The 25,258-nt window shown below is 45.3% G+C and overlaps 9 protein-coding genes across 10 annotated transcripts; 3 read left to right on the top strand and 6 right to left on the bottom strand.

Moving 5' to 3' along the window:
- Positions 1–22: 22 nt before the first annotated feature.
- LOC108138443 lies at positions 23–3,024 on the bottom strand. Its single transcript, XM_017260643.1, has 3 exons — positions 2,660–3,024; positions 1,583–2,108; positions 23–1,036 (listed from the first exon to the last, which is right to left on the bottom strand). The coding sequence occupies exons 1-3, from the start codon at positions 3,022–3,024 to the stop codon at positions 23–25; spliced, it is 1,905 nt and encodes a 634-aa protein (XP_017116132.1).
- A 901-nt stretch (positions 3,025–3,925) lies between these two features.
- LOC108138466 lies at positions 3,926–8,165 on the top strand. The gene is made up of 4 exons (XM_017260674.1): positions 3,926–4,251; positions 5,487–5,991; positions 6,923–7,110; positions 7,249–8,165. The coding sequence occupies exons 1-4, from the start codon at positions 3,926–3,928 to the stop codon at positions 7,913–7,915; spliced, it is 1,686 nt and encodes a 561-aa protein (XP_017116163.1). The 3' UTR covers positions 7,916–8,165.
- A 421-nt stretch (positions 8,166–8,586) lies between these two features.
- Positions 8,587–10,119, bottom strand: LOC108138588 (acetyl-CoA acetyltransferase B, mitochondrial). Its single transcript, XM_017260878.2, has one exon. The coding sequence runs from the start codon at positions 9,993–9,995 to the stop codon at positions 8,763–8,765; it is 1,233 nt and encodes a 410-aa protein (XP_017116367.1). The 5' UTR covers positions 9,996–10,119; the 3' UTR covers positions 8,587–8,762.
- Positions 10,120–10,599: 480 nt separating this feature from the next.
- LOC108138530 (serine/threonine-protein kinase Nek2) lies at positions 10,600–13,214 on the bottom strand. The gene has a single exon (XM_017260792.2). It carries the CDS (start codon positions 13,049–13,051, stop codon positions 10,823–10,825), a length of 2,229 nt encoding a protein of 742 aa, XP_017116281.1. The 5' UTR covers positions 13,052–13,214; the 3' UTR covers positions 10,600–10,822.
- A 2,017-nt stretch (positions 13,215–15,231) lies between these two features.
- Positions 15,232–15,470, bottom strand: LOC108138532 (NADH dehydrogenase [ubiquinone] 1 beta subcomplex subunit 1). Its single transcript, XM_017260794.2, has one exon. The coding sequence runs from the start codon at positions 15,468–15,470 to the stop codon at positions 15,300–15,302; it is 171 nt and encodes a 56-aa protein (XP_017116283.1). The 3' UTR covers positions 15,232–15,299.
- Positions 15,471–15,507: 37 nt separating this feature from the next.
- LOC108138533 lies at positions 15,508–16,012 on the bottom strand. 2 transcript variants are annotated; one of them, XM_017260795.2, is made up of 2 exons: positions 15,928–16,012; positions 15,508–15,676 (listed from the first exon to the last, which is right to left on the bottom strand). In XM_017260795.2, the coding sequence occupies exon 2, from the start codon at positions 15,670–15,672 to the stop codon at positions 15,508–15,510; it is 165 nt and encodes a 54-aa protein (XP_017116284.1). In that variant the 5' UTR covers positions 15,673–15,676; positions 15,928–16,012. The 2 variants fall into 2 exon arrangements, with proteins under 2 accessions (XP_017116284.1, XP_017116285.1); XM_017260796.2 differs by having other exon boundaries at positions 15,833–15,943.
- Positions 16,013–16,288: 276 nt separating this feature from the next.
- On the top strand, positions 16,289–19,096 carry LOC108138529 (general vesicular transport factor p115). Its single transcript, XM_017260791.2, has one exon. The coding sequence runs from the start codon at positions 16,387–16,389 to the stop codon at positions 18,928–18,930; it is 2,544 nt and encodes an 847-aa protein (XP_017116280.1). The 5' UTR covers positions 16,289–16,386; the 3' UTR covers positions 18,931–19,096.
- A 627-nt stretch (positions 19,097–19,723) lies between these two features.
- LOC108138531 (40S ribosomal protein S6) lies at positions 19,724–21,761 on the bottom strand. The gene is made up of 3 exons (XM_017260793.2): positions 21,653–21,761; positions 21,218–21,422; positions 19,724–20,405 (listed from the first exon to the last, which is right to left on the bottom strand). Exons 1-3 carry the CDS (start codon positions 21,656–21,658, stop codon positions 19,870–19,872), a joined length of 747 nt encoding a protein of 248 aa, XP_017116282.1. The 5' UTR covers positions 21,659–21,761; the 3' UTR covers positions 19,724–19,869.
- A 675-nt stretch (positions 21,762–22,436) lies between these two features.
- On the top strand, positions 22,437–25,181 carry LOC108138567 (bystin). The gene is made up of 5 exons (XM_017260847.2): positions 22,437–22,677; positions 22,745–22,862; positions 23,514–24,306; positions 24,745–24,864; positions 24,926–25,181. The coding sequence occupies exons 1-5, from the start codon at positions 22,549–22,551 to the stop codon at positions 25,074–25,076; spliced, it is 1,311 nt and encodes a 436-aa protein (XP_017116336.1). The 5' UTR covers positions 22,437–22,548; the 3' UTR covers positions 25,077–25,181.
- Positions 25,182–25,258: the final 77 nt, after the last annotated feature.

Here is a 25,258-nt window from a genome sequence, read left to right as displayed (position 1 = left end):
CTCAATCAATATAAAGCTTATCTTAGGTGTGAAATCTGAGATATATAACATTGCAGAATATTGGGACATTCCGGTTCCTCCGCCGGAGGAAGAGCTCTCCGGCGAAAACAAGGACCGCCAGTAGGTACATTCCGGCCATGACCATGTAGATTCCGGAGAGCTTGGCGTGGTTGATGAACCGCCGGCTGGTCGGCGGCACTTGCTCCCTTCGGTGAACGGCGGCGAAGGAGGCGCGGCGCCAGGCGAGGATGAAACCGCCGGCATCCAGACGCCGTAGCACCTCGTCCATCTTCTCGTAGAGAAAGGAGTGCTTGGGCATGTACATCCCGGTGTACTCCACATTCACTGGCTGCTTGACCACGTGGTAGGCATTGGTTTGGCCGAAGGAGTGCAGAAAGGATTGCGTAATATCCTGATTGACCACGGCGAATAATTTGCGATTGCGGTTCCGCTGGAGGGCACTCAGAACGTCCCAATCGGAGGGTGTGTCCAGGGAGTGAAACCTATCCGGACTGCGGGACACCTGCGGCATCTCGAGCAGCAATCGCTGGGTATTGGCCGTGCTGATGCCCTGGAAACCCTCCTCCAACAGATGTTCCAGCGAAAACGATGGTGTGCTGTACAGTTGCAGGCGGATCAGGTGAAAGAGCAGCGATTGGTAGGAGATCCTCAGCGGTATGCTCGCCCACAGCCAGTGGGCGGCGATGAGGCGGTGCCGCCAGGAGCGTGGCAGCCGGGCCAAAGTGGCGCCCAGCAACAGGGCCACCACCTGCAGTCCTCCTCCTCCTCCTTGAATCCTTCTCCTTAGTGGCAAATGGATAACCAGGTGGATTAGCAGGGCCAGGAGCAGGAGCAACCAAACGGGCAGCTCGAAGGGAAAGACGAGGAGGGCCAAGGCACCCAGACGATAGCGCTCCAGCTGCAGCACGGCCACCAAATTGGCCGAGTAGTAGGACATGGGCGTGGTCAGTAGCCTACTCCGGCGTGCCGTCCTCCGGAAATAACCCAGGCTCAGGTTCACACTGCGCTGCTGGAGCTAAAAATAATTAACATAAAATATAATCTCATTTTATAATTTAAGATTAAAGCTCCTAACAATTTTAAAACCATATAAGGGTTAACAAAGCCTGCTAATTAGGACGCGTTATAAGATGTAAAAGTCCCCAGATGTTATACAAATTTTGATATTTAAAATTTTTACATTTTAAAAGCCATAGAACTTTGAAGATATAGTTTTAAAATGTTTATTAGTCTTTTAAATTCTTTCCTTTTAGAAACAGTGCTATCAATGTTTGTCAGACGTAAAAACAAAAAAAAAATTGTGCTCCTAGTTCCCTTTAATCTTTGACAATATTTAAGAATGTTTGACTTTTCATAGAAGGTCTTCTTTAAAACTTAAAGAAATTCATGAATGTTTTTATACGCTAGAGAGGATTCTAGAAAATGTCTTTTAAAGTTTGAAATGTTCTAAAGATTGCTACAATTTTCACTGATTTATAAGCCCTGCAAATAAGAGACTGAAGAACGAGTTTAATTTCCAAAATCCCCAGAGCCATTTTGGTTAGTTAGTTTTTGAACTAACCCTTTCTATGGGTCCTTCGCTGACGCCATCCGCCAGGCGGTATGCATCCGGCCGCAGCAGTGAAATATTGGCCAACTCCAGGCTGAAGTTCATCCGGCTGGCCAGGTGCTCCACCAGCTGGATCTCGAAGCCAGTTGCCCGTTGAACGTTGGCCTTCGAGTCCCAGGCAAACTCCACGAATGGCGGCTGATGCCAGGTGAGCACGGTCAGGGGACAGCCGTGCATCTGGCTGAGTTTGTCCGGAAACATCTTCGCAGTCCGCACCCAATGCCGGCCATTGAAGGTGTTCACCAGCACGGGATGCGCCTTCTGACAGCTGTCCGCCGTATACGGATAGAAGGTGTAGACCAACACGTCCACCTGGGCGGTCTGGATCATCACGTTGCAGTGCAGCCAAAAATGGGCCAGACAATGGTCCAGGATCAGCTGCAGCTCCGTGGCAATGAGGTGATCTCGCGTCTGCAGGAAGATGAAGTAGTAGTCCGGGTCATCGAAGTCCGCATTGTTGGCCGTGATGTTGGTGTCCCTAAAAGTTAGATATTACTTATACAGAACTTACTGGGGTTTTGAAATCACTTATAAAGGTGTCTAAAAGTATGCAACATATTTTCAGTTCGATAAATTCGTTCTGAATAATCACGTTCATCTTTTTTCAGCTAACTTTTGGGCGCCTTATAAATGATTTGAAAACTATAGTGATTCGGCAGCACCCTCGATGGTTTAATTTTTAAAATAAACAACCACTGGAGCTCTAAAATAATTTATAAAGGTGTCTGAAAGTATGCAACAATATATTTTCATTGCAAAAGTTCGATAAATTCGTTCTGAATAATTATGTAATATTCTCACAGCATTCTTTTAGACACCTTGATGCCACAGAAAACTTTTGGGTCCTAAAATCAAGTGATCTCTTTTCTGAAAGTATGCATGAATATAGTTCAAATCGGATATTCGATAAATTCGATCTACTTAGACACTATTTCTCAAAACCAACATTTAGACACCTTTTAAGGTGATTTGAAAATCGTAGAGATTTCTGTGACACTCTCAACAATTTCATTTCTTAGATATGCTCACAGTAGCCCCCCGTAGGAGTCCACCATCAGCAGGTTGACCCGCTTCCTTCCGGCCACCGGACTGGCCACCAAATCCGGCCGGAAGCGGAGCAGCTGCACCGCCACCGTTCGCCACGAGTCCATCAGGCTGTTCGTCATGTACTCGAACCACTGGGCCGTGTTCAGGTCCCTCGTCGCAATGGTCACCACCAGGGTGGTGCTCAATTGGGCCAGGACCTGCTCGATGACCAGCCGCAGGGCTTTGGCCACATACACATTGGCGTCCTCCGCCTGCATGTCGATCCTCGAGTGCTCCAGGTAGGTGCTGTAGATCGCATGGCCGGATCTGCAGCTCCAGCTGGAACTGGAGTTGCAACTGGTGTTCATGGCGCTCCGTCAAAGACTCAACTAGGCGGATAAATTCAACTCGGGCTGGGCTTTTGGGTACTTCGGTGTTTCATGGCCAGATCTGGAAAGAGATTGCACTAATTAAAAGCAAATAAATCGGGAGGTTCAGTTTGGGAATGAATATTTAGGAGTATACGGGCTATACAAAATGGGCATAACTATTAAAGCTATGCCATAACTAAGGCAATAATATTTTAATTCGATTTTTAGAAATATTGGAAAGATATTTATTAAGCTTCTTATTTTATTTGATTTACAAACTAATTCATTTGTTTGTTAATTGTAGTTAAGGTCATTAAACCTAGCTACAGGTAAAAAATTACAATAAAAAATATATATTTTTTTGATGTCAATACAAAAACAATTTAAATACAAAACATGTTTAATTATTGATTTGGTAATTGTCTTGTTTTTGTCACTATTTTGAAATATTTTCTTATTTGAAACTCAAACGAATTTGTATTAAAGTTTTAAATTTCAGTTTTTTTTATTTTATTTTATTTTATTTTATTTGTCGTCTTATATAATTTACTTTTAAGGTTATCTTTCAGTGTAAAGATACTTAATATAAGTATGAACTTTATTTTGAATTTTTGGATTACATCAATCGAGGAAGTAATAAAACCCACCACCTTATAAGTAGAACACAGACCTGCAAGCCCATAAAAATACACAATTATCGACATCACCTTACCTTATAGGTAACATATCGTAGGAGAAATGAAATCCCTGGCTAATTGTCCACCGTGGTGCGTGACCCACAATAGTTTTGTTTGACTTAGGACCTAATGAGATGCAAACAGAGACCGCATTGGACTGGATTTCTAAACGGCGATGGGACAATTCCGGCAGTATTCTTCCCGGCTTTGAATAGACGGACATGAACGTGACCAGCCTGCTGCATTTTGAGTCCATGAAGTATATGGGCGCCCAGACGCAGGCGGCGGCCATAAATCAGCATGTGGCCCAGGCACTTCGTGTCTTCATCGAGGACTTCTACCAGCGAATGGCACCCGCCTTCATCGTAATCCTCTCCTGCCGGCGACCCAGTCCGATGAACTTCTACCGCAACATCATGCAGCTGCTCTACGAGAGCGTGGACACCATGATCATCCAATTGGTCCTGGTCGAGTCCGCTCGTCCGCGTCGCATCGAAGGACCAAGAACGCACAATCTGCTGCTGGTGGACTCGCTGCAGGCACTGCTGTAAGTGGGTTATCCAAAATTAGGGCAACGGAACTGTAACATTAAGTTATTATGCTATGTAATTAAATAATAAATAACAAGAAAGAAAGCAAACTTCGGCAAGCCGAAGTTCATATACCCTTGCAGCTATCGCAAGAATTAAATATTTTTGAAAACATTAAAATTATGATTTACTTGCGTATATGTTTAAAAACATTGAAGCTATGAAGATTTGCAGCTTAATTATTTGATTGTTCTTTTATATATTTTCATTATTTGTATAGGAGCTATATGATATAGTCGTCCGATTTTGATGAAATTTAAACCATAATTCTGAAATATTTAACCATTGCTATATGTCGAAGAACTAAAAAACAAATTAAAAAACAGCAAAGTTATAATTTTTTTCAATTATTTTTCCGATTGTTCCTATGGGAGCTATATGCTATAGTCGTCCGATTTTGATGAAATTTTAATCATAATTCTGAAATATTTAACCATTGCTATATGTCGAAGAACTAAACAAAAAATTAAAAAGCAGCAAAGTTATAATTTTTTTTCAATTATTTTTCCGATTGTTCCTATGGGAGCTATATGCTATAGTCGTCCGATTTTGATGAAATTTTAACCATAACTCTGAAATATTTAACCATTGCTTTATGTCGAAGAACAAAACAAAAAATTAAAAAACAACAAAGTTATAATTTTTTTTCAATTATTTTTCCGATTGTTCCTATGGGAGCTATATGCTATAGTCGACCGATTTTAATGAAATTTAAACCGTAAATCGGAAATATTTAACCATTATTATATGTCGAAGAACTAAACAAAAAATTAAAAAACAGCAAAGTTATAATTTTTTTTCATTTATTTTTCCGATTGTTCCTATGGGAGCTATATGCTATAGTCGTCCGATCCGGCTCGTTCCGACTTATATACTACCTGCAATAGAATGACAACTTTTGGAAAAGTTTCATGCAGATAGCTTTAAAACTGAGAGACTAGTTTGCATATAAACGGACGGACAGACGGACAGACGGACAGACGGACAGACGGACAGACGGACGGACAGACGGACAGACGGACGGACAGACGGACATGGCTAGATCGACTCTACTAGTGATGCTGATCAAGAATATATATACTTTATAGGGTCGGAAACGTCTCCTTCACTGCGTTGCAAACTTCTGACTGAAATTATAATACCCTCTGCAAGGGTATAAAAACACAATTAATTATTGTACCTACCATGCCAGGGACATCGATATACACACGTACACGGCGCAGTCGGATGCCAGCGAGTACTACTTCATCTTCCTGCAGCAAAGGGATGCCCTGATTCCGCAGGACATGCAGGGTGTTTTCGCGTACTGCTGGCGCCACCAGCTGATCAATTGCAACGTGATGACGCAGAGTTCCGGGGGTCAGGTGCTGCTCCACACGTACTTCCCCTATGCAGCTGGCGAGTGCAACGATTCCCGGCCCACTCAGATCAACCAGTTCCTGGGTGAGTCCTGGCAGCATAGCGACTACTTTCCCTCCAAGTTGCACAATCTCCACGGATGCCCTTTGGTTGTCCTGGCCCGGCGGGTGTCGCCCTTTTTCGATCTGGATGAGGGGCAGCGGGAGCTCCGGGGTCTGGAGGGACGACTGCTGCAGGAACTGTCACGAAGGATGAACTTTAGCATTCGGTTCGAGGGTCTCAGGGATCAGCAGGAGAATCGCACTACCTGGTCGGAGATGCAAATGCTCCAGAAGTTGGTGAGTTGGCCTCACTCTAACGGGACAGGCCACATTGAAATTTAAAAATATTATTAAATAAAATAATAATAATATGCCCCAAAAACGGGTTAAAAATTACCAGAAACATAGCAACAATATATTGATATTATCTAAATTTTTTCATAGATAATAAAGCTATTATAACATATTTAAATTTAAATCTTTTTATATTTTTTAGATACTACAAAATTTTAAGAAGCTCTCAAACTCAGACCTTTTTATTTTATTACCCATTATTTTGTTCATTAATGTAAGTATAGTTTTCGATTAAAATTTGATAAACAGGCTTTAAATTTAATTGCAAGATAATTTATAACTTTGGAAATTTGCAGATTTGATCATTTTTTAAACTACTCAACAGGCAAACAGATTAATGTTAATCAAATTGATGCTATACAAGTATGTCTTCAAATATCTCTTTCCAAGCTAGTCTTAAATGTATTTCTATAGTAGGATTTATTTTAATAGTAGTTATTTGCGAATGAATGCGACTGCGTAATTTCTAAAACAAATGTGGTTTTAACTTTTCTGCAACAACTCCTTTAAAAAAAACTAGAAATCTTTGGGTGAGGAAATATTAAAAAACGTAATTTTTTAGCTTTGGGGACTACAATTTAGGACACCGAAGTCAGTTATAAAAGTGTACTTTCTAATTTTAACTTTTGGTGCAGTAGAGTGTTATTTAATTTAATTAAATTAATTAAAATACAAAAACAAGTTCAATATTTATTTAAAGCAGAAAAGCTGTGTTTTTTATAATAACGTTTTGGATAAACCAATTTAATCTATACAGTTTTTAGTTCTTTAATAATATAAATAGTTTGAATATGTCTAATGTTTGGTCTATATTCACTCTTAAGATAATTACATTTTTCAGCTTGATAAACTCAATTTGAATGCCATTTTTCAGGTCCAAGGTGGCCTGGCCGACCTGGCGATTGGTTATGTGAGGAAGCGCATCCAGTACTCCACCAACCTGACGCCCGTGTTCCCGCACTACTCGAACCGCCTGGTGGGATGTCTGCTGCTCAATGCCCACAACCTGACCAGCCTGGAGATCTGGTCGTTTCCGTTCCAGGCCTTGACGTGGCTCTGTCTGCTGTCCAGTTTCCTGAGCATCTCCTGCCTGGTGCTGCTTCATGGCCGCGGACCGGGTGACCGGGTGGCCCTGGTCCTGGCCGTCTATGCCGCCGCCCTCGGCCTGCCCATCGATCCGCCCGAGCGTCCGACGCTGCAGTTGCTCTTCGCCAGCTGGCTGTGCTTCGGCCTGGTCGTGAGGGCCATGTACTCGGCCCTGCTGTTCCTGATCCTACGGTATCATCTGCACCAGCGTCTGCCGGACAGTCTGCAGGACCTGGCCGAGGGGGGCTATGCGGCGGTGATGACTCGCATAACCTGGCAGGATCTAAGGGAGGTGCCCAGTTTGCAGGAGCTGCTGGGTCTCCGATCGCTGGTCGTGTCCTCCGAACGGGAGGAGGAGGTGCTGCGCCAGCTGGACAGGTGCTCGCTGGCCGGCTCACATCCCCTCTTCTTTGGCCTGCTCTCCCAGGACACCCTGCTGCATCTCACCCAGCGCGGTCATCGGGCGGGCTCGTATCACATTGTACCGCAGCACGTGCTCGAGCAGCAGCTGGCCATCTACCTGCAGAAGCACTCGCATCTGGTGGCGCACCTGGACCACCTGGTCATGTCCATTCGGTCCGTGGGCCTGCTCCATCACTGGGCCGGCGAGGTGGCCAGCGAGCGGTACTTCCGCAGCCGGTTCCTCTACCGCGAGAAGCGCATCCAGCAGCCGGATCTGTGGGCCATCTACCTCCTGGCTGCCGGACTCTATCTCCTTTCGCTGGTCGTCTTTGTCTGCGAACTCCTGACCGCCAGACGAACTGCAAACGGAAGGCTCTGAAAATATTTATCGACCTCTCCATAAATAGATTACAAAAATTTAAATAAAATGTTTGAATGTTTGAATGTTTGAAGAGTGCATATAATCACTGGACAGTTGCTTCTATAAGAAATAAAATCTGGACAAAATTGTGTGTATTTTAATAATTAGCTTATATAATCTTCAGAAGAAATGTTTGTGGAATATTTTACAAATTTTGATAATTCATTTCAACATCTAAGTTAAGTTTTTAATAAAATTAAAATTCAGTAGGAACAGAGAAATATATTTTAAAAAATATTTTAATTTGGCTTCATTAACAAGAGACTAAAATATTAATTACCATATTCAAGAAGAACAATATTACATTTTTTCATTTAAGAAGATTAACATTTTAAAAAGTTGTTTGATCTCATTTTATTTTTCTTGGTTACAAAAATGTTGAATTATTTTTGACGAAGCATTGAGTAGTTCTTGATTCTGATTTTGATCTCAATTTCTTTTTTCTTAAATAATTTTTAATTTAATCTTGATGAAGTTTCAAGAACATTTTGTAACACATTAGTAATGTAAATAGAACCCAATAAATTAGCCCAAATAATTTTTTAAAATATCTTTTAAGAAGTTTTAAGTACAGAATATTTCGTAACCCATTAATAATGTAAATAGAAAGCAATAAATCTCATATCTCCTTTGATTACTCACTGTTTCATAATTTTATTATGCAAATCACAAGATTTCGATAAATGCGACTAGGCACAAAGATAGTTAGACACTTAACAATTTAAAAAAAAAAGACACAGAACATGGGTCCCTAGAACAATAAATGCATCTCTGGTTGAGTGGGAGCAGGGCCTTCTCGCCGACCTTACAACTTCTCGAGGAGAATGGAGGAGGCTCCTCCGCCGCCATTGCAAATGGAGGCGCAGCCCAGTTCGCCCTTCTTCAGGCTGTGCGACAGATGGGCCACCAGACGGGCGCCGGACATGCCAATCGGATGGCCAATGGACACGGCACCGCCATGGACGTTCACCTTGGCGGGATCCACATCCAGTTTCTTGATGTTGGCCAGCACCACCAGGGAGAAGGCCTCGTTGACCTCCCACATGGCCACATCCTCCTTGCGAACGCCAGCCCGCTTGAGCAGCTTTGGAATGGCCAAGGCCGGGGCAATGGGGAAGTCGATGGGATCCGTTTCGGCATCCTGGAAGGCCACAATCCTGGCCAGCGGCTTCACGCCAGCCTTTTGGGCCGCCTCGGCGGTCATCAGGACGACGGCGGCACCACCATCGTTCAACGTGGACGCATTTCCGGCCGTCACAGTGCCATTCTCGCGCTGGAAAACCGTGGCCAGTTGCCCGAACTTGTCGAAGTTCACCCGCTTGTACTCCTCATCCTCGGAAATGACGATCTCCGGCTTCCTCTTCTGCTGGATCTTAACGGGCGCAATCTCATCCTGGAAGACCTTGCTGGCCCAGGCGGCCGCCGATCGCTTGTAGGATTCGATGGCGAAGTCATCCTGCTGCTGACGAGTGATCTGCAGCTTCTTGGCCGTGTTCTCGGCACAGTTGCCCATGTGGAACTTGTTGTACACATCCCAGAGGCCATCGAAAACGATGCCGTCGGTGAGATTGACACCACCATAGGGGGTGGAGCCGCGCTTCAGGTAGAAGGGCACATTCGACATGGACTCCATGCCGCCGGCGACGACCACATCGGCATAGCCCAGCTGTAGGGATTGGGCGCCCAGCATAACGGATTTCATGCCCGAGGAGCAGACCTTGTTCACCGTCGTGCAGCACACATTGGTGGGCAGGCCGGCGAAGATGGCCGCCTGTCGGGCCGGAGCCTGACCCAGGCCGGCTGAAACCACATTGCCCATGATCACCTCCTGGACATCGGTCTTGGAAATGCCCGCCTTTTCGATGGCCGCCTCGATGGCCCGGGCTCCCAATTGGGTGGCCGTCAGTGGGGCCAACTGGCTCTGGAAGCTGCCAATTGGAGTGCGGGCAGCGGAAACCACCACAACTTCGGCTATCTTCGAGCTGTATGTACGCTGGGCGCTCCAGCGACGCGTGGCCTGCAGCAGTCGGGCGGACATCTTGGAATTTAATTAACTTTTAGCAACTACCAAAGCAAAGAACACTTGGAAACAGCAAGAATCTAATCGGAGTCCAACCAGAAATCACACCAGAACCTGTTGCTTGCGTAACGAACCGGTAATCGGCCTATCGATAGGCAACAGCTGGCGCGGCAACAGTGTTGACAACTGTTGAATAAGAACACTAGCCAAGGGCGGGAAAAAGCCAAAAATTATATATTTGAATTTTGAAGCTAAATATTAATATTATTATTAAGATCTTTTCTGATTAAAAATGAACACATTTAATTTTTTATAAACCAATTTTCTTTCACGCAGAATTTTATTTAAAGCAGAGCTATGTGTCCTTAAGCTTTTTTTCGGCACAACACAGCACTGAAAATGCATTAATTGAATTTAACGGAACTTGGACCAAGTAAATAAATTAATTTGTAAAAAAACCCATATTTTTATATGATTATAAATCTATAAATCTATAAATTTTCCAGACATATTTATTTCCTGTAAAAATAGTACATATAAATTCATAGACAGCTTTAAAACAATTACAAAAAAATTTATTATTCATCATGAATGTAAATATTTTATTGAATGCAAAAAACATTAAGAGCTAGACTTGTTTGTAAAACTAATGCAAATTGCACAATGAATGGCAGCGAAAAAAGGACAAATCTTACTGCTAATAATACGCTTGCAAAATATGGCAATTAAAAAAAATGTGTATAAAAAAAAGAGGAATATATATTACGGAACTTATTCCACATCACAACGCTCGTAGTTTCCATGGTTGCCATGGCTGCTGGACTCCACAATCTCCCGTCGACCGCTTAGATCACCATCTGGTCGCGCGTTGATAGCTTCTGATGGCCACTGGGCACCACCAGAGATCGTCGCATGCGATTCCGCTGGAGCGTGGAGTTCCGCTCCCTCACCGATTGCCGCAGATGCTGGCGCCGAGCTCCCCCGGGCCCGCATCCGCCGGCTGCTCCTCCTCCGCCCGCCTCCCTCTCCGCCGCATTCATGGCCGCCAGCAGCTCGAAGGCTTGTTTCTTCTGCTCCTTGGTCCAGAGATTGGCCACCGGAGGAGCTACTGCCGGCTGTTCCTGCGTAACTGGTGGCTTAAGGGCCAAAGGTGGTCGCTGGAGTCGAGCTGGAGCGGCCTGGGGAACTTGATTCACCGCTGGCAGGGATTTGGAGGCCGCCTTGGACCCGCGACTCAGGCCGAAAAGGGAGAGAATCGATTTCCTGCGGGTGGAGGAGGCTTGGCTGTCACCGGAATCATTGCTGGACACACTCATCTGCATGGGAACGGCAGCGGGCGTGGGATTCACTGTCGGATTAGCCACCGAAGGGGGCATGTTCTCAATCCCATAGGTGACAAACTTCTGGGGCGATTGGAACGTTACCTTGCGCAGAGTATTCAGGGACTTGGGAGCCGGCAGTGTGGCCAAATTGAGTTTGGCCACCGTCGGCGATGTCTCATTCAGTTCGATGGTGCAGTAGGTGTCATCGTGATGCGACTTCACTGGCTTCCTGGGCGGAATGGGCGGAGCAATTGGTTGTCTGCAACTGCAGGTGTGCTTCTCCTGCTGGATGAGTTTCTCCTGCAGCTGGCGCTCCAGCGACTGGACACGCTGCTCGCCCAACTGCAACTCCTGCTCCCGGGCCTGCAGCTCCTCTAGCTTCTGCTGCAGCAGGGATTCCTGGGCGCGAATGGCATGGAGACGGGTCTTGAGCACCTCATCGAAAATATTCTGGGTGAGAGCACGCGGACTGCTAGTAGCCTCCGTAAAATGATCCTTGCTTAGGCTATCCTGAACCCGCTTCTGCTGCTCCTGCTGATCCTTTGTTCGTCGCCGCTCTTGCTCCTGTTCCACCTGTCTCTCCTCCGCTCGCTCTTCTCTTCTTATACTTTCATACAAAGCGGGATCCGATAGCTGAAGCTTCTTGGGGGGAAAGATTTTTCGCTTGGCAGAGTAGAAGAGTTCACTCCTTAAATCTGGGGTAAAAACACCCGTGACACTCAGTCTTCTTTGGCCATAGCCTTCATTGAAGCTGTACTGCTCTGTAAACAGAGTACTGGATAATTCTGGCGGCACCTCCTCATCCTGCTCGTCCTCGAAGAGTCTGCCGCCGGTGGGCAGCGTGTAGAAATCCTCGCCTGCCTCAATTAGACTTGGAAACTTGCCATCCAGCTCGCTGATGTTACGCACCACCAATGGATGCCGAATGATGACCTCGATGCCGGGACGCTGTTCATGATCCACGGCCAGCATAAAGGCGATGATCTCCTGCAAATCGGCACTGTAGATCGCGGGAATCCGGCTGAATTCGCCCTGGGCGATTTTCTCGGACAGCTGGTCAAAGGCTCGTCCGCGAAACGGTGGCCGCAGAGCGCACATCTCGTAGACTAGACAGCCCACCGCCCAGACGTCGCTCTTCCGGTCGTACTTCCTGCCCCTCACCAGCTCCGGACTCATGTAGTGCGGCGTGCCCACAAAAGAGGCGGCGAAGCTCTGATCCCGTCGCAGCATCCTGGCCAGACCGAAATCTCCCAATTTGGCATTGCCAGCCTCATCCAGGAAGATATTGGCTGGCTTGATGTCACGATGAAGGATGGTGCCATTGGGAATTTTGTTGTGGCACACCTGGAGAGCCCGGCAGAGTTGGAAGAGCACCCGCCAGATGTAGGGCTCCTCAAAACGCTTCCTCTGTGTTCTCGCTCGCTGGACAATCTGGGCGAGATCGCCGCCGGCACAACACTCCATTACAATATATACGGACTTGGCCTCCCGGTTGACCAGGTGATGGTAGTATTGCACAATATTGGGATGCTGCAGTTGCCGCAGAACACTGATCTCGGAAACCAGGTCCTCGCACTTGGCCTCATCCAGCTCGTCGTAGTTCATACCCTTCCAGGCGAAAAGCTCTCCGGTGCTCTTGTCCCGCACCTTATAGCAGGTGCCGAAGGATCCGTTGCCCATCACGGCCAAGACTTCGTAGTCCTGAAGGGTTTTCTGCGAAAAGTCCATGCCGGCTGAATCCTCTCCGCTCATTTTTGGTAGATTCTATATCTATCCCACTTGTTTAGATTATTCCGCCGCCTGTTTCTTTCGATCCGCCCGCTTTAAAATCCAAAATCGAATTGAAACTGGTTTTTGGGATGCAGGAGTTTGGGACTCTCTGGATTTCTGGAATTCTCATTTTCGGCACCCACACAAACAAACCCACTACCTGCAAAAATCGAAGAGAGCAACAACAAGTGGGCAAAGAGAGGCTGAAGTGTTGAGCACTTGACGCTCGCCAGCTAGATCTGGCGGGAAAACCTAGAAGTCCTGAAAAATAGCTAGGAAAGAAGAATTTTAAACAAGAATAGAAGCAAACTTCGGCAAGCCGAAGGCCATATACGCTTACAGTTGTTTTAATAATTAAATCTTCTTGAAAACATTAAAATTATGAAAAAACATTAATGTTTCGGGTCGGAAAGGTCTCCTTCAGTGCGTTGCAAACTTCTGACTGAATTATAATACCCTCTGCAAGGGTATAAAACCCCAACCAGCTAAAATTGTTTAAGATTGTCAAAATTTATTTTAATTTTTGATTTAATTAATATAATTTTGATTTTATATACATATATATAAAAAAATTGATTTCTAAAATCTTTCTAAAATAAATACTTATTTATTCAACCCTTCTTCAATTTTTCAATTTACGCTGACTCTCTCAAAATCGAAATAATATTAGTGTATATCAAAAAAGTGGTAATAAAGTACTTACAATATATTAGAACTTAAGTAATGCCTGCTCTGTGAATACAAGAACAGTTATTAAGTTTCCTGAAATTTATAAGACTATTTCAATTTCATTTTAGCGCAATCATAAAATGACCTTCATTTGATTTAACCCACTTTAAGAAAATCCTTCGCACCTAGATGCTAATGTGCAATCTAGCTATTTTTCAGACAAGATTCTGCAGCACTGTTTAGTTACTTCAGCACGTTTGCGTTTCTCGTTTCCTTCCAGGAATGAGGATCATGCTGCTATCTCTTTCGCACCAATGGTTAGACACTTGCAAATCTCCTGCACCTCTCTATGGCTCACACTCTCCCCCGCTGTGAGAGAGTGCACTTGTGCGGCGAAAACCTGGAAAATCCCCTCCCCCCATTCAATCCCACTGCGCCTGTGTACAAACTGCTGACCATTGAAAACAATGGGGAAGAAAGAGGCAGCACGCCCAAGAACATAATTCCAACGATTCATCACGCTCTATCCCGAACCCAAACCCAAATCCGAACCCGAATCTGATCCCAAAACCCCTAACCCTAGGCCATAAAAATAAATTAGTTTTGTTGCATTGGCATTTCAATTTGCTGCCATGTTTGGAAAGTGGAAATGTCCTCATCGGATTTCATAATTCATATTTAAAGAGAGTGTGGTTCTCATCCGAGCGGGAATTCAGTCTAACGGTTTCAGCTGGAAGCACTTACAAACTAAAGCAGGGGCGTGCAAGGAGCTACCTTTAGGGGTGTTCATTTCGCAGATATTTAGGAAAGTTGTGGTAAGGTAAGATTCATGTTTCCCGTGAGCTTTAAAAAATTAGTAGGTGGAAATTATAGCAGCAATTCGATTTTCAATTCAAATTATTAAATTTATTAGGTACAAGGCCTCTATATTAGGTGCGTTGCATTTATTCTGATATAAATAATGTTTAAAATAATTTTAAAAAATTAACTAATTCACAATACTCTGAACATTTTATAAAAAATATTGTGAAATAAAAGTTTAAAGTTTTGTTTTTTCCTTTAGCAACTGAACACATGATAACAGCACTAAAAAGTAATAAAAACGGAACTAATAAATTTCATAAAATAAAACTTTTGAGTTATTTTATGATTTATGATTTTATGATTTATGTACTTCAAGTAGTCCCACAATATACAATGATAATTTTTAAGTCTGGAAATCCTCTATACAAGTATCCTGTCTACGCCCCTGATCCTAACAAAGTAGAACTCACATGTCGCCCCTCTCGTTCGCTCCCGCTGTGATGCACAGGTAGAATCCCTCGAAAAACGAGTTATCTCTTTGAATTTTCGAACTATTCGGCTTATCGTTAGCCGTGTGTTGATGTTTTTATGGTTTTCCTGGGTAAAACAAACAATGCCACGCAATCCTTCACAAATAAATCACGTTCCTAACCGCAGATCTCCTCCTTTGAGCAGGTAAACACATTGCATTTTTCACATTTCTCCGGTTTATTGGTAAACAGTAAGTGGGGAAAAAAGAGAAGATTGGCCGGGATTACTACCAGGACGGGGCCTTATCCTCACTTCCGCCAGAACGTCCGTACAGGGCGCTCTTGTCCCGGAACATGGTCATGCGTTCCGTCTCCTTCTTGTCCAGGAAGTGCCCGATGGCGAATCCCAGCAGGGGCAGTGCGCCCCACAGTGCTCGCTTGTCCAGCCCGAATACCATGGTATGTCCTCTGGTTTAAAGCCTCTTTATATGTCTCCTAGCGCTGATTCTTCAGGTGTGCGCTGTGTGCCAACTGGAGCTGCTGGCGTTTCCACTCGCGGGTGTGCGACCAATCTGCGTAAATCGATCCTACTGCAACAGTGGGAAAGAATATCACTGCGCCGTACTTTCGAGCCAATTGCACCACAATCCCACTGCCCATAGGTCTGCAAGACAAGCACACGGATATATGGATTTATGAGACACAAATGTGTTATGTTATTGGGTAAATTGTGTGAGATTTTGCCGGATTACGTAATGAAAATGACTGATATCTCCCCAGTGGCGTGTTAAGTTGGCTGGTTTCTGCGAACCGTTCTTACGCCGTGTGTGTGAACAAGCCGTCGATTGTGTTTTTGTTGAGTTTTCCCTGGATTTTGAACTCCAATTTGCTAAATAAGATTTGTTTTCAACTTACTTATAGCATCGATAGCACCAGGGCTGTCGACTCGTTTTTAGTTAAATGACATTATTATTATCGGTGGAATTACTATCGATTACTTATGACAGCATTGCCACCTTATAATCAGCTTGAAAATAGCTAGATTTTATTTTGATTTCAAAAACGGGATATATAATATATGCCAAGCCTAAAAAACTATATTTGATTGTATGTGATAAATGTTAATACTCAAAATATATAAACGGAGATGTAAAACAAAATAAAACTAATAATATGCTTCCCCTATCCCTATGTAGTTTTAAAAACTAAACGAAAGTAGTAAGCCCGCCAAAAGCTTTGAAAGTTATTTCGCTAATCGAAAAGTGGGCACCTATCGGCAATGGGCCATCACTAAGCCGCCCGTCAATTGTTTTCATACATTGACGTGTCGTGTTAAATGCGAAAAAAAGCTAAATAGACCGTAAACACAGTCGGATGGAGTTCCTGAAGAGCGGCATAAAGACGGTGCTGGGCGGCACGGAGCCGGGCCAGCAGCCGAGTGCCGCCGAGACGGTGGAGAAGCTGGTGGACCGCGTCTACTCCTCGACGCTCCTGGAGGACCGTCGGGATGCGTGCCGAGCGCTAAAGGCGTTGTCCCGCAAATACCGAATCGAGGTGGGCGCCCAGGGCATGCCGCCGCTGGTGCAGGTACTCCAGAACGACGGCCAGGACGCGGAGATCATCAGCTATGCGCTGGACACACTGTGCAACGTGGTCACCAGCGAGGAGTTCGACGAGGAGGCGGACAATCCCACGGTTACGGTGAATGTGGGCGAGCAGTTCACGGAGATGTTCATCAAGACGCCGGAGCATGTGACCCTGGTGATGGGCTACCTAGATGAGTACGATTTTCGGGTGCGCCGTGCCGCCATCCAGCTGATTACGTCCCTCATCTCGAACAAGACGCGAGAGCTGCAGGATCTGGTGCTGGTCAGCCCCATGGGCGTGTCCAAGCTGATGGACCTGCTCACCGACAGCCGCGAGGTGATCCGCAACGATGTCCTCCTGCTGCTGATCGAACTGACCAAGGGCAACTCGAATATCCAGAAGATCGTGGCCTTCGAGAACGCCTTCGATCGCCTGTTCGAGATCGTTCGCGAGGAGGGCTGCTCCGATGGCGGCATCGTGGTGGAGGACTGCCTGATTCTGCTGCTGAATCTCCTCAAGAACAACTCCAGCAATCAGCAGTTCTTCAAGGAGGGCAGCTACATCCAGCGCTTGGCTCCGATGTTTCAGCTCACGCAGGATGCGGAGGAGGCGGGCTGGTCGCCGCAGAAGGTCTCCAACTTTCACTGTCTGCTGCAGGTGGTCCGGGCACTGGTCACGCCCAGCAATCAACAGCAGGTGGTGGCCGCCTGCCAGCGTGTCATGCAAAAGTCCCGGCTGCTCCACGCTCTCTGCGAGATTCTCATGAGCAGCGGTGTCCCGGCCGATATACTCACGGAGACGATCAATGCGGTGGCCGAGGTGGTGCGCGGCGATCGGGACAACCAGGATGAGCTGGGACGGGTCATGGCTCCGAGCAGTCCACCCAGACCGGCCATTGTGGTGCTGCTCATGTCCATGATCAATGAGAAACAGCTGCTGGCTCTGCGCTGCGCCGTTCTCTACTGCTTCGAATGCTTCCTTTATCGCAATGCCGATGGCCAGCGGGCGGTGGTCCAAACGCTGCTGCCCTCCAGTGCCACCGATGTGAGTGCCCTGTCCACGGGTCAACTTCTCTGCACCGGACTCTTCTCCACAGACGCCCTGGCCAACTGGTTCTCGGCCGTGGCCCTGATGCACACGCTCGTGGAGAATGTGGCCCTCAAGGAGGAGCTGCTGCGCGTCCTGCTGGCCACGCCCGGCGGCCAACGGCCCATCACGCTGCTCGAGCAGTGCACCAATCTCATGCAGCAGGAGCGCTATCGGCTGCAGAGCAAGGTGGGCCTGCTGATGCTGCTCAGCCTGTGGCTGGCCCATTGCCCGGGCGCGGTGAAGGCCCTGCTGGAGACGCAGGGCACCATGGCCTACCTGACGGCCCAGCTCTGCTCCAATGAGCACGACGAGCGCGAGTTCCTTGTGCAGGGCATGTGCGCCTTTCTCATGGGCCTGTGCATTCAGTTCAATGACAACTCGCTGCCCGGCCAGAAGCGCGAGGACATTAGCCAGCTGATCATCAAGCGGATCGGACAGGAGAGCTTCTGCAGCAAGCTGGCGGAGGTGTCACGCCACGAGGCCTACAGTCGGGCCTGCAAGCAGGCGCAAATTCGGGCCAAGTCCGCCGGAGAGCTGCTGCTCGACTACGAGTACTGCAAGCTGTACAAGGGATTGGAGGCGCTGATTGCCAAGCTGGTCACCGGATTCGATGTGGATGGCATAGAGCTAACCGAACTCACGCTCAGTTCGGAGGCTTCGGCGTTGGTCTCCCAGTACAAGGGGATTATTCGCGGCATGGATGCCCAGATCCAGGCGCTGCAGCAATCCTCCAAAGAACTGGAACACGAGAATGCCGAGCTGAAGGAGAAACTCGGCGAGGAGCAGTCGCTGAAGGCGCAGCTCTCGGATCAGAATACACTGCTCAAGGCGCAGCTGGGTGCCTCGACGGGTCAGCAGGTGGTGCAGGCCGTCCAGGGTGCAGAAGCCACCACTGCGGCCAACCAGGAGGAGCTGAATGCCGCACGCTACCAGGCCAACATGTACTTTGCCGAGAACATCCGGCTGACCAAGGAGCTGGAGACGCTGCGTCTACAGTTGTCGGCCGAAAAGCTGCGGGCTGATGCAGCGCACGAATCGCTGGCGGCCACACAAAAGGATCAGGAGGATCTGCTCGAGCTGCTGGCCGATCAGGAGGCCAAACTTACGCGTTACGAGGAAGCGGTTGCGACGGCTCCATTTCCAGTTGCTAACCAAGCTCCGAGTGGGCCGGCAGCTGCAGCTCCTCCGCCGCCCGAGGAGGAGTGTCAGAGTCCCATACCAAGTGGCACCGCCAGCAGATAAGGAACGCTTCCAGGATGAGTTCCTTACGACTGGAAATTGTTCGACTGCCCCCTTCCTCCCCCTAAAAACAACCTTTAACCATCATATATACACACATTCTACTTGTTTTTATTTATATATATATATTTACTTACGTACAGAATATATGCATAGATCGGAATTTAAACAAAACCCAAATTTTTTTTGGCGGGAACTGCATCGAATCGCAAGAGATAGAAGATATTCCTGCAGGTTTTCCTATTTCCATCTCTTTTTATTCTGCTCTTAAGTTTTTTGTTTGCTTGGGTCAAAATATTTGTATTTTGTAATGACCATATATTTGATATAGATAGTCCTAATTTGGCAACTGTGTTTTTAAATAATATGACTTGACCTTGAGCATATCATTATTTTATGGAAATAACCTTTTAAATGTTTTTGCACCCAGTTATTTACAATTCATTATTATTTGCATGTTCCTTTTTTTTTAAATCTAGAATATATATATCTATCAGCTTATAATGCCAAACCAAGTTTCAACTGAACTATTGTCAGAAGTGTTGCATTTACCTGACGCCAAATATAAATAAATAAATGGGAATCGATATATTGAAGCTAATAATCTATCTTCTGCATTTCTTTAATGATGGAGCTTGAGGGTACTTTTAATATTTAATTAATTCATTAATAAATGTTTTCCCAAACATCAGAAAGGATGGTGATGCTGATCAACTTTATAAATAGAATTCCACTACACATCTGACTGACCAAACCCTCAATCGTTTCAAAATTCAAGACAACACACCGCGTTGTATACCATTTTTTCACATTTATTTAACATAAATGATTACAAAGTTTCTTTCTCTCCTCTCGTAGACCATGACCAAGTGTGGAGGGGGGGATGTGGTCTACGTTCAGTTTCAGCTTAAACAAAGAATGTGGTTTCCGTGTCGGCGGCATTTACTTCTTGTCGCTCGAGATGGAGCTCTTGGACTCGCGGATGGAGGCGGAGCGGCGGCGCTTGGCCTCCTCGCGCTTGGCCTTCGACTCCTTCTTGCGCTGGACCAACAGCTTGGCGTAGTCGGCGGCGGCCTCCTTGGAAGCGGTCTGGCGCTTCTTCTTCAGCGCAATGCGACGGTGCTTGCGCTGCAGCACAACGGGTGTGATCAGACGCTGGATCTTGGGGGCCTTGGAGGTGGCCTTCTTGTTGTCCTTGGCGGGCAGGGGGCGACGCACCACGAAGCGACGCACATCGTCATCCTTGCTCAGGTTGTAGAGCTTGCGGATCTTGCTGGCACGCTTGGGTCCCAGGCGACGGGGGATGGTGGTGTCGGTCAGACCGGCGATGTCCTGCTCACCCTTCTTCAGCACGACCAGAGCCAGCACGGACATGTTGGCGTCCACGATGCATCCACGCACAGACTTGCGCTTGCGCTCGCCAGTGCGGCGTGGGCGGTAGCACGAGTGTCCCTTCTTCAGGAGCAGACGCACACGACCTGGTAGATGGTAAATGTGTTTATTACTGCGGTAATTAATGCGTTTTTGGAGCTAAAGCCAGTGATTGGAAGGTTACTACGCTGGTTATATAGCTAAATAGCTTTGGGAGGAGGAACTATTCCCAGATGATGCTATCGATAAATTGAACGCTTGCTACATTCTTTAAAGGTTTTAAAGTTGCTAAACTTTTCTCTAGACAGCTCATGCCTAGGTTATGTTTGTAAATGTGTTCTATTTTATGATGATTTATTAAGATAATCTAAGTATATCTATAATATACTTATTTGAGAAGCATAAACTAATGACAATATATATACCCAAACTACTTTATTTAAAGGGTTTTAAAAGACCATTGCCTATAAACGGATTATATACAATTTGTTCAAGCTAATTTTGTCAATAAAATGCTTGATGCTTTCATGATGCGAGCAAAGGTTATGTTTGGGTAAATTTCCTTAAAAAGAGTGCCAAAGTTAAATCTTGGGATTTGCTTTTTGAAACGAATATGTACCTTATAGCATGTATTTAATGGATTCTTTACTACAAACTAAATTGCGTGATCTATATATGTATGTTTCAAAGAAACTTATTCACACATTTCAAGATGCAAACATAGGTTATGTTGGGGAACGATCTTTGAAGGAAGGAGTGACAAAGCTAATTCTCTGGCTGTTTAGAATACAGAAACCATGACATAGCACTTTAATGGAAACTTCCCTATTTGAGTAGTCCTAACTGTTAGAGTTACTGGTACTAAGCCGGTGTCACCCTCCAAACACTGGGTTTGTGCCACAATCGCAAGCCAACTCACCGTGGGTCAGGACACCCTGCTTCATGGGGAATCCCTGCTTGTCGTTGCCGCCGGCGATGCGCAGCTGGTAGCCCTTCCACTCGTCTCCGAGGATGTCGGCCTCAACAACCTGGCCCATACGCTTCTCGTAGAAGACACGCAGCTTGTGCTCGTCGACCACCTCGAACAGCTTTTGGCATCCCGTCGCGGGATAGGAAACGTTGAGCTGCAACACATAACAAAAATGCACACACAATGTAGATGTTGTTCTTGTACACAAATCGGATTCGCATATAAAAAAAAAAATATATCATCTACTGATCCAAACGCAATCACTGGTTTTTTTCGCTGTTTAATATGTCAGATCAACGCGCCAGTGCTTGCGCCATCGCATTTTCGCAATATTTTCAATGTTCACCGGGCTTATCGCTCGAAATTCACAAATTTTTAGCACACCTTCATTATGTCGGTCTGTTTGCACGCAACGCAGAAAAAAAAAGAATCGGCCGAGGTCTGTTGGCTGCGAGCGCAGGGTTGGAAAAGACCGATAGGAGGAAGTAGAGACGGGAGCTGGGCTGCTTGCCTGGCGCCTATCGATAGTTCGCAATCACGGCGAAGAGTGGCGGGTGATATTTCATTTGTTTACCTTTTTGCCTTTTCTCATGATCTATGTGGCAAATAGCCTGGCACTGAGGTATAACTTCTGGGAAAATTCTTGTTTTGATTTAAAATCTATGCCACCATTAGTAAAATTAATAAACCGTTCATTTTTTATAGTTATACCTAAAAAAAAGAAGATAATATATAATATTATTAAAATGTATTGAAGAGTGTTTCTCAAAAACCTTTTTTATTTTATACATAAAAACTTTGTGTAAATTTTAATAATTTTTATTTTATATACATTGCCTCAGGAACTGTACAATTCCATTATAAATAATTTTGACCCACAAAATTCCCTCGATCAATTTTATTTGAAACCCCTATGGAACAAGAGAACAAGGGAAAAAATAAATACCATCCCAATTTTACTGAGCTTATAACCTTATTTTAGCTAAGGACGAGAAAACGGGTCTTAAATTATTAGTTTTTATATAAAAAGTCACGGTCACTTTTAGGTCACGGATTTGTCCTAGAGGCACAGTTTCAATATTGAACGCGCTACCATCTCTAGGGAAATAAAACAATCGAAAAGCAGTCCTGTACAAAGTTGCCAGACATGGGAAAAATGTGTTTTGTTTTCCGAGTTCACAACTAGCTGGCAACTCCACTGCTTTGTTGCAACACGTGTAGTGATTACAATTTGTACTTTATTTTATTATAACGATTGATATTTGAGTGTATCCGTCAAAATGGGCAAGCCTAAGAAGGCCAATGTGGCGACAATCAAGAATGTGAACCTGGAGAAACAGATCACCGAGGGCAAGGTGGCCAAAAACAAGACCAAAGATAAGGTCAAACTGCGGGCCGAGGAATCAGCGGTACTAAATACTAGAATTTGAATCGCATTTCCTTTCGAAACCTTTAAATTTGTATAACTTTTCACAGAACATTGATGCCAGGAGCAGCCAGAAGATTCTGGCCGCGGCCAAATTGCAACAGTTGGAACTGGACGAGGAGAACTTTCCCAGTTTGGTGACCGTCAAGAAAGTCAATTTCAGTTTGAGTAAGTGCATTAAAAACCGATTTCCCATGAGGGCTCTTCAGAGCTTATTAAAATGCTTAAATTATATCATAAAAACGACTACATTATGTATGCTTAAGAAAAAACGAGATCAGAAGATAACTGCGGTAGGCCGAGTTCTAATAACCTTACAGTGAAGGCAAAAATCAGCAGAGATTACGGATCATTCTTTAAAAACAAACTAATTTAGCTTATTTTACGGGATCATTCTTATGGCTGATATAGGAAATACGATATGAAAAGTTTCAAGGCTCTAGAACTTTATGGGCAGAACTGTACAACATTTATGGCAGCCATAAGATATAGTAAACCGATTTTTAACAAGCTCGTAGTACTATAAAGAACAGAATTTATGGCAAAAATCGAGGATTTATACTCCAATTTATAGAAAAATCAGCGAAGTTATACAATTAATAGTTCCAATGGCAGCTACATGTATGGGTATTACATCTTAGGAAGTTTAAGGCCTGACTATTTCTATGGCAGCTAGAAGATAGTGTAGTTCAAACCAATCGGTTATTAAACAAGACCTTGTACATATAAAGAAAAGATTAAAATGCCATGAAATGATATGTACCATATACTACCATGACCACTATTAACTCCATATCAACTGTATAATCTCCTCCTCAGACGATGGCCATGTTAAGGAGGACGAGGAGGTCAATGAGACGGACTTCATGGCGGATTTAGACATGGACGACGACGATGTGGCCGCCTTCGAGCGTTTCCAGCAGCCGGCGCAGGAGGGCAAGCGCACGCTGCACCTCTCCAAGATGATCATGCAGAAGATCCAGGAGAAGGAGGCCGACATACACACCAAGATCTCCGACGAGGGCTCGCTGAAGATCGAGGAGATCGACCCGAAGGTGAAGGAGATGTACGAGGGTGTACGCGATGTGCTGAAGCGCTATCGCAGCGGCAAGATCCCCAAGGCCTTCAAGATCATACCCAAGCTGCGCAACTGGGAACAGATCCTGTTCATCACGGAGCCCCACAACTGGAGCGCTGCCGCCATGTTCCAGGGCACACGAATCTTCTGCTCGGTGCTGTCACAAGCGATGGCCCAGAGATTCTACAATCTGGTGCTGTTGCCACGCATTCGCGACGATCTCTGCGAATACAAGAAGCTTAACATGCATCTATATAACGCCTTGAAGCGGGCTCTCTTCAAGCCGGCTGCCTTCATGAAGGGCATCATCCTGCCGCTTCTGGAGGGCGGCGATTGTACGCTGCGCGAGGCGATCATCTTTGGCAGCGTGGTGGCACGCAGCTCCATTCCCGTTCTGCACTCCTCCGCCTGCCTGCTGAAGATCTGCGAGATGGCCTACTCGGGAGCCAACTCCATCTTCATTCGCTACTTCCTGGACAAGCGGTATGCGCTGCCCTATCGCGTCGTGGATGCTGCCGTTTTTCACTTTCTGAGGTGCGTTTCACGGTTTTTACAACGAATATATTCGGCTTAAAAAATGCCTTCATTTTTCATTTAATATTCATTCCATAAATTTGTGCTTTTAATTAATCATTCTGTGAAGTTTGTCAAAAATTATACTATCAACTTCAAATTTTCTTTAAATGTAACTTGTCTAGGTTGCATTGCAAAGATTGATATTAAAGAATATCCCGAGCATGTGTTTAGGTTTAAACTGTCTGTCCAAGTTTTCCTAATTTTGATCAATATTTAATTCATTTAAAATCAAAAAGAAAATGGCTTTAATCATGCATTAGTCTGTTGCTTAGGCTAATATATTCCTAAGATTCTGCTTGATTAAGAAGATAAACTAAAAAGCATTAAAATGCAAGCCTAGCTTTTCGAATATGTTTTTGTATTAAATTTCATTATTTTCCTATTCCCAAATTCCAGATTCGAGAACGACAAGCGGGAGCTGCCAGTGCTATGGCACCAGAGCCTGCTCACCTTTGCCCAGCGCTACAAGAACGATATATCCTCCGAGCAGCGGGACGCCCTGCTCCAGCTCCTAAAGTAAGTAAACCCAATCCTCTGAATCAAAGCCAGTGTTAATGCCAACTCTTTGCAATGGCAGGAAGAAGAGCCATTTCAAGATCACACCAGATGTGAGGAGGGAGCTGCAGGCGGCCACTTGCCGCGATGTGGAGATGATGGAGACGGACAATGGTCTAGCTGGGCAGCCGGCCAAGATGTACACAGATGCCGACGTGGAGTACGATGGCTAAGTGGGGGCTTACTTAGGATTAGTTTAATATGATATTGTTTTACCAGTTAATAACTCGATAGTCTTTATATATGTAAATATATCTACATATGCAGTGAAAATCAAATTCAGTTGGTCGTATTCAATGGGTAGAGGAAAAGCACCTTTGATGTTTTAAATGTTTTAATAGAAAAAACAAATGTG

The sequence above is a fragment of the Drosophila elegans genome, unplaced genomic scaffold (genome assembly GCF_018152505.1).
Source record: "Drosophila elegans isolate 14027-0461.03 unplaced genomic scaffold, ASM1815250v1 contig_149, whole genome shotgun sequence".
NCBI classification, from domain to species: domain Eukaryota; kingdom Metazoa; phylum Arthropoda; class Insecta; order Diptera; family Drosophilidae; genus Drosophila; species Drosophila elegans.
This window is presented reverse-complemented; position numbering and strand designations above follow the sequence as displayed.